This window comes from Pelophylax lessonae (genome assembly GCF_965119305.1).
Source record: "Pelophylax lessonae genome assembly, chromosome: 3".
Classification (NCBI taxonomy): Eukaryota; Metazoa; Chordata; class Amphibia; order Anura; family Ranidae; genus Pelophylax; species Pelophylax lessonae.
In genome coordinates this window covers 306,670,081-306,688,220 of record NC_138770.1, presented here as the reverse complement: position 1 = coordinate 306,688,220, position 18,140 = coordinate 306,670,081, and the positions used below count along the sequence as shown (strand labels likewise).

The 18,140-nt window shown below is 37.6% G+C and overlaps 1 protein-coding gene across 1 annotated transcript in view; it reads right to left on the bottom strand.

Annotated features, from left to right (window-relative positions):
• The window catches only part of LOC309550509 (uncharacterized protein), a gene marked incomplete at its 5' end in the record, with an annotated part of 187,921 nt that overhangs the window by 58,864 nt on the left and 110,917 nt on the right, over positions 1 to 18,140 (bottom strand). Inside the window, 15 exons of the mRNA XM_082250873.1 lie at positions 796 to 897; positions 1,030 to 1,203; positions 1,963 to 2,041; positions 4,673 to 4,878; positions 5,020 to 5,139; positions 8,769 to 8,909; positions 10,679 to 10,858; positions 11,902 to 11,951; positions 12,236 to 12,363; positions 12,445 to 12,591; positions 12,762 to 12,926; positions 13,018 to 13,151; positions 14,478 to 15,785; positions 16,616 to 16,741; positions 17,316 to 17,441. Coding sequence (XP_082106999.1) covers positions 796 to 897; positions 1,030 to 1,203; positions 1,963 to 2,041; positions 4,673 to 4,878; positions 5,020 to 5,139; positions 8,769 to 8,909; positions 10,679 to 10,858; positions 11,902 to 11,951; positions 12,236 to 12,363; positions 12,445 to 12,591; positions 12,762 to 12,926; positions 13,018 to 13,151; positions 14,478 to 15,785; positions 16,616 to 16,741; positions 17,316 to 17,441 — 3,186 coding nt within the window. The remainder of the gene's footprint in view (positions 1 to 795; positions 898 to 1,029; positions 1,204 to 1,962; positions 2,042 to 4,672; positions 4,879 to 5,019; positions 5,140 to 8,768; positions 8,910 to 10,678; positions 10,859 to 11,901; positions 11,952 to 12,235; positions 12,364 to 12,444; positions 12,592 to 12,761; positions 12,927 to 13,017; positions 13,152 to 14,477; positions 15,786 to 16,615; positions 16,742 to 17,315; positions 17,442 to 18,140) is intronic.

Here is an 18,140-nt window from a genome sequence, read left to right as displayed (position 1 = left end):
GCACTACGATTTACCGGTTGGCCCCTTGTGAGATCCTCCTATGCAACGGTCATTAGGCTGTCTGAGTTAAACCAGGGATCTTTCTGGTGGAGTCTGGGTTCTCATCCAGGATTCTGTGGTGGTCGGATGGTCCGATATCAGCCTTCTAACAGCAAGGTTTCTGAGCTTACATTTACCTATATCTGGTGAGTTCAATACCATAGGGGTGTGCACCGTGGTGAGGTGAAGGGTCCTTGTATCCTGTGTGTGACGATTCTGTGAGGATCTCGACCTTTATTTGGACTGTCATCTCTAGAGGATATTCAGGCACAGTGCATGAACTTTACTTATTGACTTTATTTTCCACATACCGATTGTTATTGTATGTTGGGACATACGATTTAGCGCTGCTAGTGCGTCATTTATGTTGTGGTTTAACCTGTTCAACTAGTGTATGCACCTATATACATTAATGGCTGTGTGTTGAGTTATTGTGAGGGGACAACAAGTTTACACTGTTATACAAGCTGTACACTCACTACTTTACATTGTACCAAAGTGTCATTTCTTCAGGGTTGTCACATGAAAAGATATAATAAAATATTTACAAAAATGTGAGGGGTGTACTCACTTTTGTCAGATACTGTATATATACTTTGTGTATAACTTTTCTTTTAAGGAAGAAATACAATAAAAAATGACCAACATTTGTATATAATAAGGCTCCTGATGCCTAAATGCCACCAAGATTTATTTAAATTGATTCTTAAAGCCAGGCTTAGCATGTTATGAGATAATGTGAAACAAAGCACTCACATAGCAGTCCATAATTATATATAGCTTGTTCCGAGCTGTTTGAAGGGATGGTCGTGCCATCTGGTTTCATGAAATCATCACTCTGGTCATTATTCCAGTTACCTATGAAATATTATGTTAGTAAACAAGAATTAATAACGCACAAGAAATGTATAAAAATTTGGAAATAATGGGAGCCTGTGAGTGCTGGGTCCACGGCATGGTCAGCACTCTCATTATAAGATAGATACATACCTAGCAATCCTTTAGTTGTGCCAATAAACTCATTTGGAAGACTGGACACAGCACTAAACATTCCAGAATACTGAGACACTGACACAGACAGAATCCCTTCAAAGGTGGCAGTAATGGAGTCATTTTTAAGTAAAAAGACTGTTGGGTTGCTGTCATTAATCTCAGCATCCATGTCTGCAAATCCGAAAAATATACACAGATTGTTACATTAATGTAGCACACAAATACATTTTTAAAAGAACAACAGGGTCAAGTCACTAAAGTCATTAAATATAGATAATATTATGTGCTGCACACATTATTTTTTCAGTTATACAAGAGTTTTTTTTTTTTAATTTACTAAAACCTTTGTGTATTGACAGTCAGACTTGCTGCATGCATGGTAAACTAACCAGCGGGAACTAGAAGATCTGTTTGGTGTCTTATGTTGTTGGAAAATAATGTTTTGTAAGATAAAATACTACATCATAACAAATGAAGGTTTTTGGTGCTAAAATAACATTTTCCTGAAAAAACGTGGGAAAATGACCATGTGATATAATGACCTCAATAAAAGTATGAGGTTTTCTCACAAACTGGTATCCCTATTTACCCAGGTACAACCAGGCAGGTGACATAAGACACAATTATCTGCTTGGTGTAAAGTTGAACCAGGAAGTAGAAAAAAAAAACATTTCCCTGGCTATGCAATGAGGAACGGGTGTAGGGGTCACAGCACTATAAATCCTTCAGTAGGTAAAACAACGTCATATACCACTGACTGTGTTTGAATTATTTTACCTTCCAAAGCTTTTTTTTTTTTTTACAAATTTGACTAACCCCTGAAATCAGAATGGCATGATAATTGTCTATAGTCCTCATGTGAACTTTATGGACAGTAATGAACTGTCACCTTTTTATTTCCACTATACCAAGGGGTATTTATGTACCTACCTTCTGAGTAAGTGAATGACACATTTTGACCATTTAAAAGGGTGGATGTAATGCCATTACTTTGAAGATACCACTCTACCTGTAAAAAAAAAAAGCAGAGATAAGTATATTAAATTTGAAATAGTTGTAATATATTAGTCCAGTATTTGTTCTTTGCAGCAAGAGTCCATTCCATCCATGCACCCTAAAAGGTGCCTCTCGCAGCTAGCTGAATTATATATTAAGCTCCAATTAAGGTAAATAGGCAGACTCTCTGATGGTACAGTTGCTATGTTTTCCAGGACGCATTAGAAGCTTCCTAATTGATATTACTTGTTACCTGGAGCTGCTCTTTAACCACTTGACCTCCAGAAGATTTACCCTACTTTATGACCAGGCCATTTTTTGCTTTACAGCACTGTCTTACTTTAACTGACAATTGCACAGTCATGTGACTCTGTACCCAAATAAAATTTATGTTCTTTTTTCCCCCAAAATAGAGCTTTCTTTTGGTGATATTTCACTACTGCTTACCAACAATTCTGAAAAAAAAAATTTTTTTTTACTTTCTGCTGAAAAACAACAATGTGTTCTGCTACATGTTTTTGGTAAGAAAAAATCCCTATATGCATATAGTGACTGGTTTAAGCAAACTTTATAGCATCTGCAAAATATGGTATATATTTTTAGCAAAATTTTGTTTATTTTTTTATACTAGTAATGGTGGCAATCAGGGACTTATAGCAAAACTGCAATATTGTGGTGGACAATCGGACACAAATTAACACTTTTAACACTTTTCGGGAACCAGTGACACTAATACAGTGATCAGTGCTAAAAATATGCACTGCCACTGTACTAATGACACTGGTTGAGAAGGGGTTAAACATCTAGGAGCGATCAAAGAGTTAACTGTGTTCCTAGCCAGTGTTTTTGTGTACTGCGTTAGGTGCTTTTACTAAGGGATGAGATGGATTTTGTTCCCTGCTTTGCTGGAACACAAAATCTATCCCCCCCCCCCCCCCCCCCGTCAGAATGGAGATCTGCCTTGTTTACATTGGCAGATCTCAGTTCTGTGTGTATTACTGACGATCATGGGGTGCTGCAGGACATCGAGTGCCCAGCACCCGCAGATCAGCTTCTGCTGTGAATAATCACAGAAGAAGTGGCCTGCTGGCAGCACGCACGCCCCCTTCAGGGAGAAGTGCAGAATCACGTATATATACAGTATATATGTGATTCTGAACAGGAGAGCTGCCCTGTAGCTATGGGGTTGTCTTTAAGTGGATAAACATAATGGTTTGCATGTGTTCCTCATTTATTAATGATAGGCAAAGCTCTAACATTTCTGTACCAATGTTAATTGCCTCTTTTAGCTTTTTGCAAATTCCTATTGGACAGTAAGGCAACATAGTGATGAGCCTATAAGAATAGTTGGGGGTTGTGAGATAGCGGCTAAGTCTCATAGTACCAAAAAGTGTTGCAGAAGAAATGAAGGTTGAAAAGGATTAAAAGAGGTGCATGGAAGCCAGTCAGCCCCAGTCTGATGTACTCACCCTCCAGTCTGCCACCAACCAAGTAGACCGGTCTCAGGGGTTGGAGGTGTATGTTTCTCAGCTGGTCGTTTTCAGTTTGTACCATCGCATAACATCGCTATTAGAGTTTTGAGATACTAGACCAGTCATGGATGGGGGGTGGGTTGGGGGAGGTTTGGGCTGCTCCCTCCCACCTGCCTCCTATCCATCCATTAGCAGCCATGTGCTCCCAGTGTGAAAACACTCAAATTAAAAATGTTAGGACTGCAGGTAAAACAGGGTGCCGTGTAGTGGCCCTGCAGCTTACACATGCGTTTGCAAATGCTTGTCAACTAAACCCCTGTTCTTTATTTATATCATGAGACAGGTCTACTTGGTTGGTGGCAGACTGGAGGGTGAGTACATCAGACTGGGGGCTGGCTGGCTTCCATGCACCTCTTTTAATCCTTTTCAACCTTTGTTTTTTCTGATACAGGGATGGAGACGCTGGGCATTACCTGCTGGTGTCTCACCTAAAGTCCCACATAGCCTACATTGTTTGCCAAAAAGTGTTGCACCTTGGACTGTCAGAACACACCAGTAATTGGCCATAGTGACAACATTTTCAAGGTCGCTGCAGGTATGTGCATACATTTTTAAATGCCTTAATTTTTTTTGGTCTCCTGACACAGTCTCTTTAATTATTTGAATTTATTTAGTACAGATGCACAAAACATGTGTATATTCCAATGCATGAAGTCCAAAGAGCAACATTTTTTCACATTAGGGAGCAATTACTAAAACACACACATAATAAAACACACAAAAATTGAATTCATCTAGAAGCTGATTTGCTAAAGAAGCTGAGAATTTTCCTACTATAAATTGTGTAAATATCCACCTCAATTATGTAGACAAGAAGTAATTAAAGTGAATATTTACATAAAGATTCTCAACTCTTTTAGTAAATCAGCACTAATGTATATGCTATTTTATCTTCCTGCAGTTCAGAGTGCAAATAGGAACCGAATATAAATAATTCATTTTTTGTTGTTGTTGGAAGAGTTCCTACATCTTTAACAAAATATACACGTTTAGCACAGTTTTATTAGTATTTTTTTTGTTCTTGATTTTCTGCTTTAGGGCATCACTAAGCCATATCTATTATTTATTTATTTAAGCAGAAATGCGACAATTTTCATCTGAATGAAACTTACTTTAACACTGGCATTACTGGAGGTGTACTGTACTGCAAAAGCTGCAAAGTTGGTAGCCAGTGCAGTACCAGTCTGCACTGTACGTCCTTGTAGAATGAAGTTGATATTGTTAACTGATGCATTAACAAGTGTGAAATCTCCAAGTCCATTGAACGTGTAGCTGAGACCATCCAGGGTTGTGATATGAGGATCTCCAAACATCCATCCTGGAAAATGTAAAATAGCTAGTGTTTTTCTGAAAACATTTTTTTTTTTGAGCAAAAGAAGGAAAGTCTATAATATAATGTAGATTTATATTATTTTTTTTTATTGATAATAGAAAAAAAAAGGAACAGTAAATAGTTTACCAGGGACTAAAGGCCTGTAATTGCGGCAGCTGATTGGGAATCTCTTCTGCATGTACATTGAACAAAACTGGGGATCATCCACTTTATTGCAGCATGTGTCAAAAGCATCCAGTTCAGGGTCTAAGGAGAAAATGTTATTCAACATGAAAACTAACCTTTCAAGGAATTTAGAATCTTCTAAATATATGTAAGTGAATGTGACCAGCATCATGCTGATAAGATATCAAAATGTGCTAATTTCTCATTTCATTTTTTTTTTTCTATCATTTTCAAAAAAATGTTGCATTTGCAGCTCAGTTTGCAGAGCTATATGTACACCTAGAGATCTCCAAATTTAGACTAAATTATTGACACTCGGCTATTTTTATTGGGGGGAGGGGAACATAGTGGATATTTTGTCTATACTATACAACACAAATCAAGTGTCAATCATTTAGGCCAGATGTGTGAATTTATAGGTAAGGTAAGTAGCACCTAGACACCAAATGGGATTTTTTATAAGTTGGTATTCTGTCCATTTAAATATAAATTAACTTACATATGCTCATGGCACATGTATATCTTGCCAACCAATTTCCCATTACATATACTAGTCTGCTTCCTGCTAAACTGATAATCATAGTTCATCTAATAGACATGTTCATACAAATGACATTGAATGAAAGCAAACCTTGCAGTAACAAACAAGGTCCATTTAATACCTCATTGTTCCTTTCTCATGAGAAATGACTGCATTAAAATAAAAAAAATAAAAACTGTGGAGAAAAAGTAAATATACTCACTGTACCCCCAGCTTCTGCAACGCAGGGGATACACTAATACTTCTTCCTGTAAGATCCCCAAAAATGCTGAGTAATCTAAATTTAGCAAGAAAAGGATCCAGTATGGTGCAGAAGCAAGATTGCAAAATTTAGGATCATTCAGCATTCCCATGATCCCACCTTAAGAAGCATGATGGCACCCTTGCTTAGGCTCTACATGCAGAAGTCAGGGATAAGGTAAGTATGGTTCACTTTCCTAAAGCATTTGTTAAGCAAAGAGGGTACCTTAGCTATGTGTACTACCTTTCAGGGCCTCCAAAACTGTGATAGGCAGTGAGGAAGTAAAATGAACAATTTACGCCCTTTGAAATCCTTAAGGTAGTGATTGGTTTTCGGCACCCGTACGTGGCTAGGCTCCCAAAAAGTCTCACAAATATGGTATCCAAATACTCAGGAGAAGCAGCAGAATGTATTTTTGGGTGTAATTCCACATATACTCATGGCGTGTTTGAGCAAAATATCATTTAGTGACAACTTTGTGTAAAAAAGAAAAAAAAATCTGAAATTTGTGGCAAAATATAACATATTCCATGGACTAAATATGCTTCTTAGCAAATAGCTTTGGGTGTCTACTTTCCAATAAGGGGTCATTTGGGAGAGTTTTGTGCTATCTTGACATTTCAGGGCAATCAAAACCGTGATAGGTAGTGAGTAAGTGAAATGAGCAATTTGCGCCCTTTGAAATCCTGAAGGCAGTGATTGGTCTTCAGCACCCGTACCCAGCTAGGCTCCCAAAAAGTCTCACACATGAGGTTTCCCCATACTCAGGAAAAGCAGCAGAATGTATTTTGGGGTTTATTTCCACATATACCCGTGGCATGTGTGAGCAATATATCATTTTAATGGCAACTTTGTTTTTGTTTTCTTTTCATTTTTTTAATCACTTGTAATAAAAAAATTAAATATTCAATGGGCTCAAAATGCCTCTCAGCAAATTCCTTGGGGTGTCTACTTTCCAAAATAGGATAATTGGGGGGGGGGGGGGGTTGTACTGCCCTGCCATTTTATCACCTTAGGAATGAGATAGGCAGTCAGAAAGTAAAAGCTACATAAATTCCAATAAGTTTGCACCATAGTTTGTAGATGCTATAACCTTTGCGCAAACCAATAAATATATGCTTTTTGACATTTTTTTTTGCCAAAGACATGTAGCTGAATACATTTTGGCCTAAATGTATGGCAAAAATTAATTGAGTTTAATGGATTTTTTTTATAAGAAAAATTTTAAAATATGATTTTTTTTCAAAATTTTCAGTCTTTTTTTGTTTATATACCAGTGGTGCTCAAATACCACCAAATGTAAGCTCTATTTGTGGGGGGAAAAAGACCTATATATTTAGATTAGGTACAGCGTTGCATGACTGCGCAATTACCAGTTAAAGAAGTGCAGTGACAAATTGCAAAAAGTGTTTTGGTCAAATAGGGGGTGAAAACTTCCGGAGGTCAAGTAGTTTATATGGTTCGTGGCTCGGGTCAGAACTTTTTCTCTGTTTGGGAGTTTTGGTGTGAACTGAACAGGAGGGTGTTCGGCCCAGCTCTATTGGTGATAATCTGAAGAGAAATATCCCTGAAAGAGCAATAAAAACCCTGAAAGATGTGCTACTGCTAACCCTTCCCAAGTCTACCAAAAGGCATTGCCTAGAGTTACACTTTAAGCACTTCTGGACCAGAAGGTTTTACCCCCTTAATGACTAGGCCATTTTTTGCAATGCTTCACCTCGTTACTCTAACTGACAATTTTGTGCGAGGCTGTACCCAAATAAAATTGATTTCCTTTTTTCCCCACAAAAAGAGCTTTCTATTGGTGGTATATGATCACCTGTGTGATTTTTATTATTTGCACGATAAACAAAATTCTGAATGCGTGACAATTCTGAAAAAAAAAAAAAACAATATTTTTCACTTTCTGCTATATAACATTCCCAAAAAAAAAATTAAAAATCAAATTTTTTCATCATTTTAGGCCAATTTGTATTTTTGCTACATATTTATGATAAAAAAATCCCAATAAGAGTATTTTTATTAGTTTGCGCAAAAGTTATTTTTTTATTTATTTTTACTAGTAATAGCGGCAATCTGCAATTTTTAGCGGGACTGCAACATTGCGCCAGACAGATCGGACCCCTAAATGACATTTTTGACAGTTTTAGTGGGACCAGGGACCCTACTACAGTAATCAGTGCTAAAAATATGCGTGTTACTGTAATAATGAAACTGGCAGGGAAGGGGTTAAATGAAAGGGTTAAAAGTTAGCCTAGGGGGTGTTTTCTAACAGTGGGGAGGTGGGTTAATGGAATCAATACAGAGACATGTGTTCCAAAATAGGAGGCACACAGGAGTTTGGCATTGATACCAGAGAGAACAACGCCCTGCTGTGTTAACAACAGCAGACTGCTGTTCTCTCTTCACGGGGAGCGATCGTGGGTGTACTGTGGCAATCACTGCCGCTGGCCCCATGGATCAGCTTTCCCGCTGGGGAGTTGGTGTGTGTGGGCCTCCAGTGGTGTGTTCGCATCCCCAGGATCGCTCCCGCAGACCACCGTACAGGTACAGTGATTTGCAAGAACCTGCCAGGCTGCCACCGTATAACTGCGGCGGCTGGTCGGCAAGTGGTTAAAGTAATACCTCAAAAGAGTACTCAATAAAAATATAACTATTTTCTTTAATTATCTGTAAATAAATACTCTTCTGTTGTTTGGCATAGACTCCATAGAGTCTATGGAATTAAGATACTAAAGGAGTGTTTCATTACCTTGTTGAAAAGCTAAGCTTTGTTCAGTTTAAATACTCACTCAGGTCCTTGGGAATTAAAAAAAAAAAAGGATTTTTCCTGGCATATATTTAAATGACTTGAGGAATTACAGCTTTACTTTGCTTAGAGAACATTTGCTTTAACTTTAGTAAATGAACCCCAGCATTTTCACTTACCAGACTTTGAAGATGCAGAGATCCAAGCCCTTTCTTGGAACCCTTCTAGGAACTGATTCTTACGGTAGTACAAGCACCTTATACCAGCATTATTTCTATTGGGGGATGTGCTGCGGAGCAAGCTGATTATGCTGCTCCCACCTAGAAGTCCCAAATACAAGAAAACAATATTAGAAATACTCAAAAAGTAATCATAGTGCCTACATTATAGATTTGGGCGAATGGTTCGGAAAGAGCAAATATCCAAAGTGAACATTGCCTGTTCGGTGAACACCCCAAATAGCCGGGCGTTCAGTGGTTGTGTACCCCGCCGAATGCTGCACAGTGCATTCTAAGCCATGATTGGGCAAAGTGAATGGCTGGTTGATAAGGAGCAGGCTGGGAAGACAGCTGCGGCGTCCTTAACAACTGATGAGTCATCAGCTGTCAATGGGCTTTTTTACCGCTGACAGTTGTATTAAAAAAAAAAAACATTGCCGGCAAAAAATGGCCTTAGGGTCCCCCTTTGAGTCTGGTATGAATTTAAAGGTAAACCCCCTGCCAAAAAAAAAAAAAAAATGGCATGCCCCCCACCCCCAAATCCATACCAGACCCTTATCCAAGCAGTATGGGAAACAGCTCTGTCGTCAACTAAGGCAAACTGTTGAATGCCTGGCTTGCCGGTTCTTAAATAGTTAAGGGGCAGAGCCACCTGGCAACGTCACCTGGTGGCACCACCCCTCTTGTGATGTCACCGACTGGTGCATGCTTCCATATTACGATAAGCCCCCTGCCCACAGACTCCCACAACCACATCCAAGGGTTGTGGGGTTGAGGCCCTTGTCCCCATCATCATGGGGACAAGGTGTTTTGGGGTGGGGGGGCAAAGCCTCCCAATTTTGAGGGCTGGAGGCCTGCTATGGTTCAGGAGGGAGGGGCTTACTTATCCCCCCCCCCCTTGGCCTTCCTTTACTTTATAAATGCCAGTTTTGCTGCAGCAGGTTCTATCCACGCTACAGATGGACTAAGGCAGACTTTACAGGCAGACTGAGGGGACCTGCCCCGGCACTAAATTGATATATATATATATATATATATATATATATATATACAGGTGGCCCAGGGGTTACAAACATCTGACTTACAAACGACTCCTACTTACAAACGGAGGGAGACAACAGGAATTGAGGAGAAATCTACCCCTAGGAAGGGAAATTCACTCCTGTAAGAGTTCTCATGTGAAAATAGTGTCTCCACTGAAGCTTTATCACTAATCCTTGTTTCCACAACAACCCAAAAATTTTAAAATCCAGTTGTCACAGGGACAGAAAGTGAGATGAAATCTTCTGAACAGGGGTACAGACAGCAAAACAAATGATATACAGAGATGTTAACCCTTCCATTTGCTATTCAAAAACTTTAAAATTATTCTTTTGGCCTCCTTTGACTTACAAACAAATTCAACTTAAGAACAAACCTACAGTCCCTATCTTGTTTGTAACCCAGGGACCCCCTATATATATATATATATATATCAAGGATAGAAAGGGAAATAGAAAGTAAAGAGATGTGAATGTAAAGAAGAAGGGACATAGATGCAGGATGAACAGAAAAGATGGGAAATAAAAGCAAAAGGTAAGGTAAGTAGCTTTTAAAAAAAAAAAAATCTAAATTACTCCAAAGGGATACTTCCTTACTTCCTGGTGTCATCATAACTATTAAGGGTTAGGGTCCCATTATTATTCCATGTGCAAAGGTAAGATAAACATTTACTCCTCTATGTTTTCAACCAAAATTTATATATGCTGCATTTCCATTTACGAATGTGAATCATAATTCCAGTGAAAGTTTAAAGTTGCCCAATATAATAATCACAACCAGTTTAATTTTTAACTTCGGTACTAAAAATACATTTGGTATACTTTCTGTACCTGCTTTTGTTGTTCTGAACCGGAAATCAGAGATCCCTTGTCTATATAAGCAAGGACAAGAGAGCAAGCCTGAATTCCACGAAGATGGCAACGGCTGATTGTTGTACCAGTTTAGACAATTCATACGATTGTTATCCAGACGTGTACTGTTCAGCAAATATAATTTGAGGCCTTGTAAATCTGCAAATAGAGATAGAACACTTATACTGAATTAAAAACAGGCATGTAATGAATATAAATATCACAAATAGGTACTACATTAGTAGATAATGAATTGATCCAATGGACAGACGAACATTTACTGAAAGTAAGTTCCTGGTAGAAAATGATTGTTATGGAACTGAATATAGAAATGCTAGTATGCACAATGGGGTTGCATGATGGATTCCCAATATCCCGGCACTAGACTCTGCTCTTTGGTATCTTACAGATGCAGTTTGGGGGAACGAGAGGCATACCAAAAAAAACTGTGCCTAGCATTTTTTTCAGTTATGTTAACTAAGCTTCAGCCTAAAAGTAATGAATATGTTTTATAAAAAGAAAAACTATGCAGCACAACTTTCTTTTTTCTATTTCTATTTTTAAATCACTCGTTGTATAGGGAGCTATATTTTGTTCAATTATAGCAATCTGAAATACATCATATATATCAAACGGTGGGGTTGATTTACTAGTAGATTAGAGAATGTTCAGTTAGGAAAGTGAAACTATATTTACTTTAGATATCAATGTCATGTACGGAGATACAAACCAGAACTTTTGCCTTGCACATATGATTCACTACACCTTCACTTCCTTTGTGTGACAGGCAAGTTAGCGGGAATGCATGTTTCTAAATTACCAATTTAGCTAGCTTTGAAGATAATGAAACAGCCAGGTCCAGTGACCTCAATTTTTTCCAATGTAGATAAGCAAAATAACTAACCCAAGCAAAGCTTGTGATTGAACCATGAAGAAGCAGCATCCCGTGATCTTCTATTTTGTAAGCATGCTTCTCTTGTTAGGTAAATATACTGTATAGCAGCACTGGGCAGTGCAGTAGAACCTGATTTGCATGCAATGCTGCCCATTTATTTTCCATTTACAGTGCAGGCAATTAAAAAAGGCATTTATTAATAATATATAACCAGATTAAATTGCAGGGTTATCCAGACTTAAACCTACAAAAACATTTTGAAAGGTGGCCATGACTTGTATACAAACAGATTTTTAATAGTTCATACCTGAATTGCTATTTATAAAGGTGCTACTGAAAAATGAATCCCCATTGCCACTAGAAAAAGAAAAGGAACATTAATATTATGTTTGTTTTTTTATATATATCTTTACAAATTTCTGTATTTAATAGAACAACTACATTTTTAAGCATTAAAAAATTTAACCATTTCATAAATTAGTTTAGGCCTGACACTGCAATAATAACTCAAAAAATGAACTACAAATATCCATATAATGTAACTTTAAGTAATTTCTAGAAATTAAGCAGACTGTATTATTAAATCAGAAGCATTTACCTACATGATTTGTAGATACAAAGTAGCAGCAATCAAACCTTACCTACAATAGCCCATCAATGGTTTTGTGAAGCGTGTAGTTAGATCCCAGTTCATGCCACCACCTTTATATAGCATCAGCACATAGGAGACAAATCCATCCGTGGTCAGCACAGCCTGGTATGTGCTAGTCTATAAGTGTACAATATGACAGAATGTCACTTTTAGAAGTAAAGGCATACCACGCGTGAAGATTTATTGTATGCAATTTACCTTGACATCATTTTCAGTTGCTGGATAAGCAGAAGCATTCTCCCAGGTAATCTTCAATGTCCACTGAGCAGTGTATGATGTTTTTGTATAGTTCTTAATCAAGCCTTCAACTCTTTGAACTACAGTGTTATTTCTTGAATCATACTCCTGTTATTTAAAAAATATGTATGAGTTACTATATAAATACTATCAAGCTCTCTTGCACTACATCCTCATCCTTTTACATTTTCTATTGCTCTAGAACATTGTATATATAATGAAGGCTTGAGAATCCTATTCAAAGAATAAAAGCATTAATGACATTTAGTAAGACTCACTTTGTAATAGGTAGTTCCCACATTTTTGGAAAAATCAGCATCATTCCAAAACACAGCTATTGATGCAGGGGTGCAACCTGTACTGAATCCATTGACTGGAGGATTTGGGTAAGAGATGATATTATTTCTGGATGATGGAAAGATGATTTGTCCATTGTCTGTGTACTAAGTAGAAAGTAAACCAATACAATTGTTATGGTTCTAAAGCAATATATACACACTGACATTATAATCAAACTAAGCAATAAGAACTCACATAAAGGAAATTCCTTATTTGGTTTCCGAAGGGGAATCCCATCAATGGCTGGAACAAGGGAGAAGTAAACTCCGTTCTTCTTGATACATAGGCAATATCACCAGCACTTGTTCCATAATCAAAAAGGTCTACAGCTGTAACAATACAAGATGTTACAATGCAAAATCATAATTTTTTTCATAAGTATGTTAACTGTGATGAAAGATGTGTAATAAAAGAGTCAGATTTACATCTCACAGTGCCAATATCTTCATTTGTATATTTTATATGTTAAAGCTGAAATTGATTCCGCTTATTTTTTGCCTTCCCTGGTTCCTCTCTTTACCCCCTCATTAACATGCTAATGATATTTTTAGTACATACCTAATTCTAGTAATTTCAACACTGGATATCTGTGGTTCTCTATGCAACATAGGCAGATCATGGCTGTCAGGATAGGTCAACAGAAGGCTGTGCATAAATTCTAGGGATGACCCAGATGCCTGGGTTCAATTCATGGGAGGTTCATCGAACTGTGCTGAAATTCTGAGCAAAATTGAGGACAATGGGAGCTGGATGTTTAATATCAGTTCCAGCCATTTTTAACATTTATAGGCAAGGGATTGTCAAAAAAATGGCATGGGGGTTCAGACATTGCCCTGAGGGACATGTATTAATGGACATGACTACATTTGATCAGTAATGTCAGTCCCTACCTCGTCCTCTTTGTTTACATGCACATGTCAGCTGTAAATCCCCAGATGACAGCTGGATGGGCCAGATGAAGTTGCTAGGAAGTCAGCAGGCCACTGGTTTCCTAAAAACCAGTCTGAGTGGGAAGCTATAACATTAAGCAGCACTAGCAATACCACTGCTAAATGTAACTTAAAAGTTTGGCCCAGGAGGTATAGGAACAGCTCTTTACGTTCACTGTTCCCCAAACATGAAACAGACCAGAATTCTAGTTCAGTCTAAATCTGAAGCTCATCCCTACTAGCTGCATGAAAACATCATAGCACCCTGCCCTGGTACTCTTCTCAAGAGTCTTCAGCCTTCAGCCTTGATGCAAGCTATGATCTGGCTCTTGGGAGAAGTTATGCAAATATCAAAATGCCTTGGTGAGTGAAAGCCAATCTTGAGGTGTGGAAATTCCTAGGGAGACTGCATTTGCATGTAGACCACCCTAGGTAATACATACTGTACATGTGGTACTACTGAGACTCTAAAATTGAAAATAACAGAATTACAATGAATAAAAGGGGACATCAAGAGTTAGGCTGGGCAGGTTAGGACCAAATGATGCTAAAGAGTCCTGTAGAGTAAGCCATTTCAGTACATGACAGAAGCCTGTACAACTGTGCAAGACTGAACGTAAGGCCAGATTTCAGCTTTAAATAGTACAGTTGACATAAAAAGTATACATCATCAAAACATATATAGCCTCTTCATTGACATTTATCTTCTGTTAGCATTGCTTTTACCTGCAGCTGAACTCCCACTTGTGGTAGGCACAGTAGTTGTGGCTGCTGTACTTGCTGTAGTTGTAGTAGTAGATGACGTTTTTTGAGTTGAGGTAGCAGTAATAGTTGTAGCTGTTGTTGTTGTTGATCCAGTTGTAGAGATCACAGATGTGCTGTTAGTAGACACTGGTGTAACTGATGTGTCTGTGGTGTGGTTTATATGTGTGGTGGAACTTAGAGTTTGAACAGTTGCAGTGCTGGTTGTTGTCTGGTTTGTAGGTACTGTTGTGCCCTGGACTGTTACATTTACAGCAGATGTAACTGAAGTTGTGTTTGTTTCAGGTACTGAAGTGGTTACTTTGGTCTGTGTTGTTGGCAGTATTGTGGTGCTTTGGGTCTGTACAGGTAAATTGGTATTAGTGGTGGCAACACTTATGCTTGTGACTTGTGCCGCAATGGTGGGTGTTGTCTGGGTAGTAGGAATCAATGGACTTGTTACATTTACACTAGATGTGACTAAAGTAGTACTTGTTTCAGGTACTAGGGTGGTAACTGTGATCTGGTTTGTTGGTAGCACTGTTGTACTTTGGCTCTGAACAGTTGAATTGACATCAGGGGTGCTTATATTTGTGTCTGGAGCTTTAGTGGTGATCCGAGTCTGGTTTGTAGGTCCTGTTGGACTTGTTACATTTACACTAGATGTGACTAAAGTAGTATGTGCTTCAGGTACTGGGGTGGTAACTGTGGTCTGGTTTGTTGGTAGCATTGTTGGACTTTGGCTCTGAACAGTTGAATTGACAGCAGGGGTGCTTATATATGTGTCTGGAGCTTCAGTGGTGATCCCAGTCTGGTTTGTAGGTCCTGCTGGACTTGTTACATTTACACTAGATGTGACTAAAGTAGTATGTGCTTCAGGTACTGGGGTGGTAACTGTGGTCTGATTTGTTGGTAGCATTGTTGGACTTTGGCTCTGAACAGTTGAATTGACAACAGGGGTGCTTATATGTGTGACTGGAGCTTCAGTGGTGATCCCAGTCTGGTTTGTAGGTCCTGCTGGACTTGTTCCCTGACCTGTTACATTTACATCAGATGTGACAAGAATTGGGTTTGTCCTAGGCACTGGAGTCGTCACTGTGGTCTGGTTTACAGGTGATGTTGGGCTCGGGCTCTGAATAGTTTCATTTACACCAGGTGTGACACTGCTGGCATTAGTGACAGGAACTAGGGTGGTAACAGAGGACTCATTTCCTGAGGGTGTAGCTGTATATCCCATTGTTGCTGTATTGTTAGGATGAAGAGTAGTTGGAGCTTCAGTTGTCATATTTATGGCTATAAAAATAAAAATAAAATTGTCATGATGTGCCTAAGTTTCTTAGGACGCTGAATACAAAGATTATAAAAAAAAACTATACACCTTTTAGTAATAAGCATAAATGCCCAAACATAGATTGTATTGACATACAGTTAGAAGGAAAACTCTAATTTAGTACAGGGTCCATGTTTTTTTTTACAAAACAGAAGCAGTTAAAGGTCTCTATCAATGCCTGATACAGTTCTTGCTGTATATATGGTTAACCTGCAGCATAGTGCTTTTATCACAAAAATGAAGTACTACTTTAATCTAAATTCCACTTTCATTCAACTTGTTTTGTATTAGAAATACTGTACTAAGTTCCCAAATGGGTGTGCAGTAAGAAAGAAAAACTCCGCATTTCTAAATGGAAAGAATAAATTTGGAAAAACCTTTTTAACACAAACAAATTCATTCATTATAAATGTATTAGGGATTTTGTGTAGCAAGTGGACAATTGCACTTACACCGAAAGTGTCCATGATATGTAATATCCTAAGATAAGCCAATTTACAACTGTACTGTCATAAATAAATACATAGAACCTATCCATTTACTACAAAATTTACTAGCAATTACTGTAAGTTTTAATACCAGTATGAACTGTGCCATACTGTCTTGGCTAAGAAAATATATAAAACCTGGATTAAATGGAAGCCCATATGTTAACCCATATGTTTCTACACTGGAGAAAAACAAAACATATTGAAGGTGCCAAAGAAGTGGCTAATTGTTGTGATTTTTCAATTTATCTATTTTGTCAAACAACATTTATTGTTTAAAAAGCAGACACGGGCGTTTGGCTTACCAGTACACTGTAGATAGCCATCACCTTCGTATCCTGGCATACAATGGCAGGTGTAGTTTCCTGGTAAGTTAGTGCAATTGGCGTTCACAGCACATGGAGAAGTAGAATTGGCGCATTCATCAATATCTAAAAATGGACACAGTGTACAGATATCATACACGGCTCTTCTGTTTACCTACATTAACATATACTGTATAGTCATATATAGGAGACCACTATAGGGAGATTACATAAGAAAGATAACTATTAGAGGGGAGCAAAGACTGGTCACTTTCCATATTCCAAAACCATATTATAAAAGCATATTCATTGACTGCCATCAAAGTGGGTATTGTGTTATCAATCTGTATATCTGTGTTAGAGTTATTACATTGCCAGCTACCCTGGACTCTTTTAATTAGCACTCTGTACACCAGAAAGAGTTGTATAGTATAATGGCATACATATAAATGTATAAAACAAATAATAGAGAACTTTAAATAGATTAAACACTTACATATTTTTGTATGTATGGAGACAGATTATGTTTTCTACATTATTATGATTTTTGGTGTTTAGTAAACAAGAATGAGATTTGGAACAACCAGTTTTCTAATTTACAGTGTATACACTTATATAAAACAACTCCAAACATCCCATTCCAGAATGAAAGTTCATACTAACAGACAATGGAGATAAGTGAAAACACAAAAGTAATTACCATCGCATTTAGAGCTATTGAGTGCATTCACTTTGTAGCCATCCTTGCAGCTGCAAATGTGTCCACCAAGAAAGCTGGTACAGTTATGTTCACAGTGTGTTGTGTTTAGAAGGCATTCATCTAAAACTAAATTAGAAAAAAATATTGTATAGTAAAAAAAAAGTATATTAACATATAAACCTTGGACGCATAGTAAGGACTACACAAAAGCACAAGAAGATAGCTTTTCTTACTTAATTAACAGAAGAAGAAACATATTTGCTTTATTTATGTGATAAATTATGGTAAAGGAATTTGTAAGAAGAGTGATGATGTTTAGAAAGAATTGGATTATGTTGCTCCATCTACATAGATGACCTACAGTATCTCACAAAAGTGAGTAAACCCCTCACATTTTTGTGAATATATTATTATATCTTTTCATGTGACGACACTGAAGAAATTACACTTTGCTACAATGTAAAGTAGTGAGTGTAGAGCTTGCATAATAGTGTCAATTTTCTGTCCCCTCAAAATAACTCAACACACAGCCATTATTAGAAAAATAAAAACTTCTGCGCTATGGACTAAATGGATAGATAAGTGAATAAATAAGTGAAAAAAATGTGTATAAATAAATAGATAAAAAATATGTAGTAAATGTATAAAATATATATATATCGGTATATCTAAAAATAGGCTGCAGCCTCCCTGGATGATAGTCCGGAGACTATGCACTGGATAAAAAGGAATAGGGGTGATGGCGCTGCCTATATGATTTAGATATAATAGAAATATAATAAACTGTGATACAAAGTGCCTTAAGCTAAAAACAATAATGTGTAA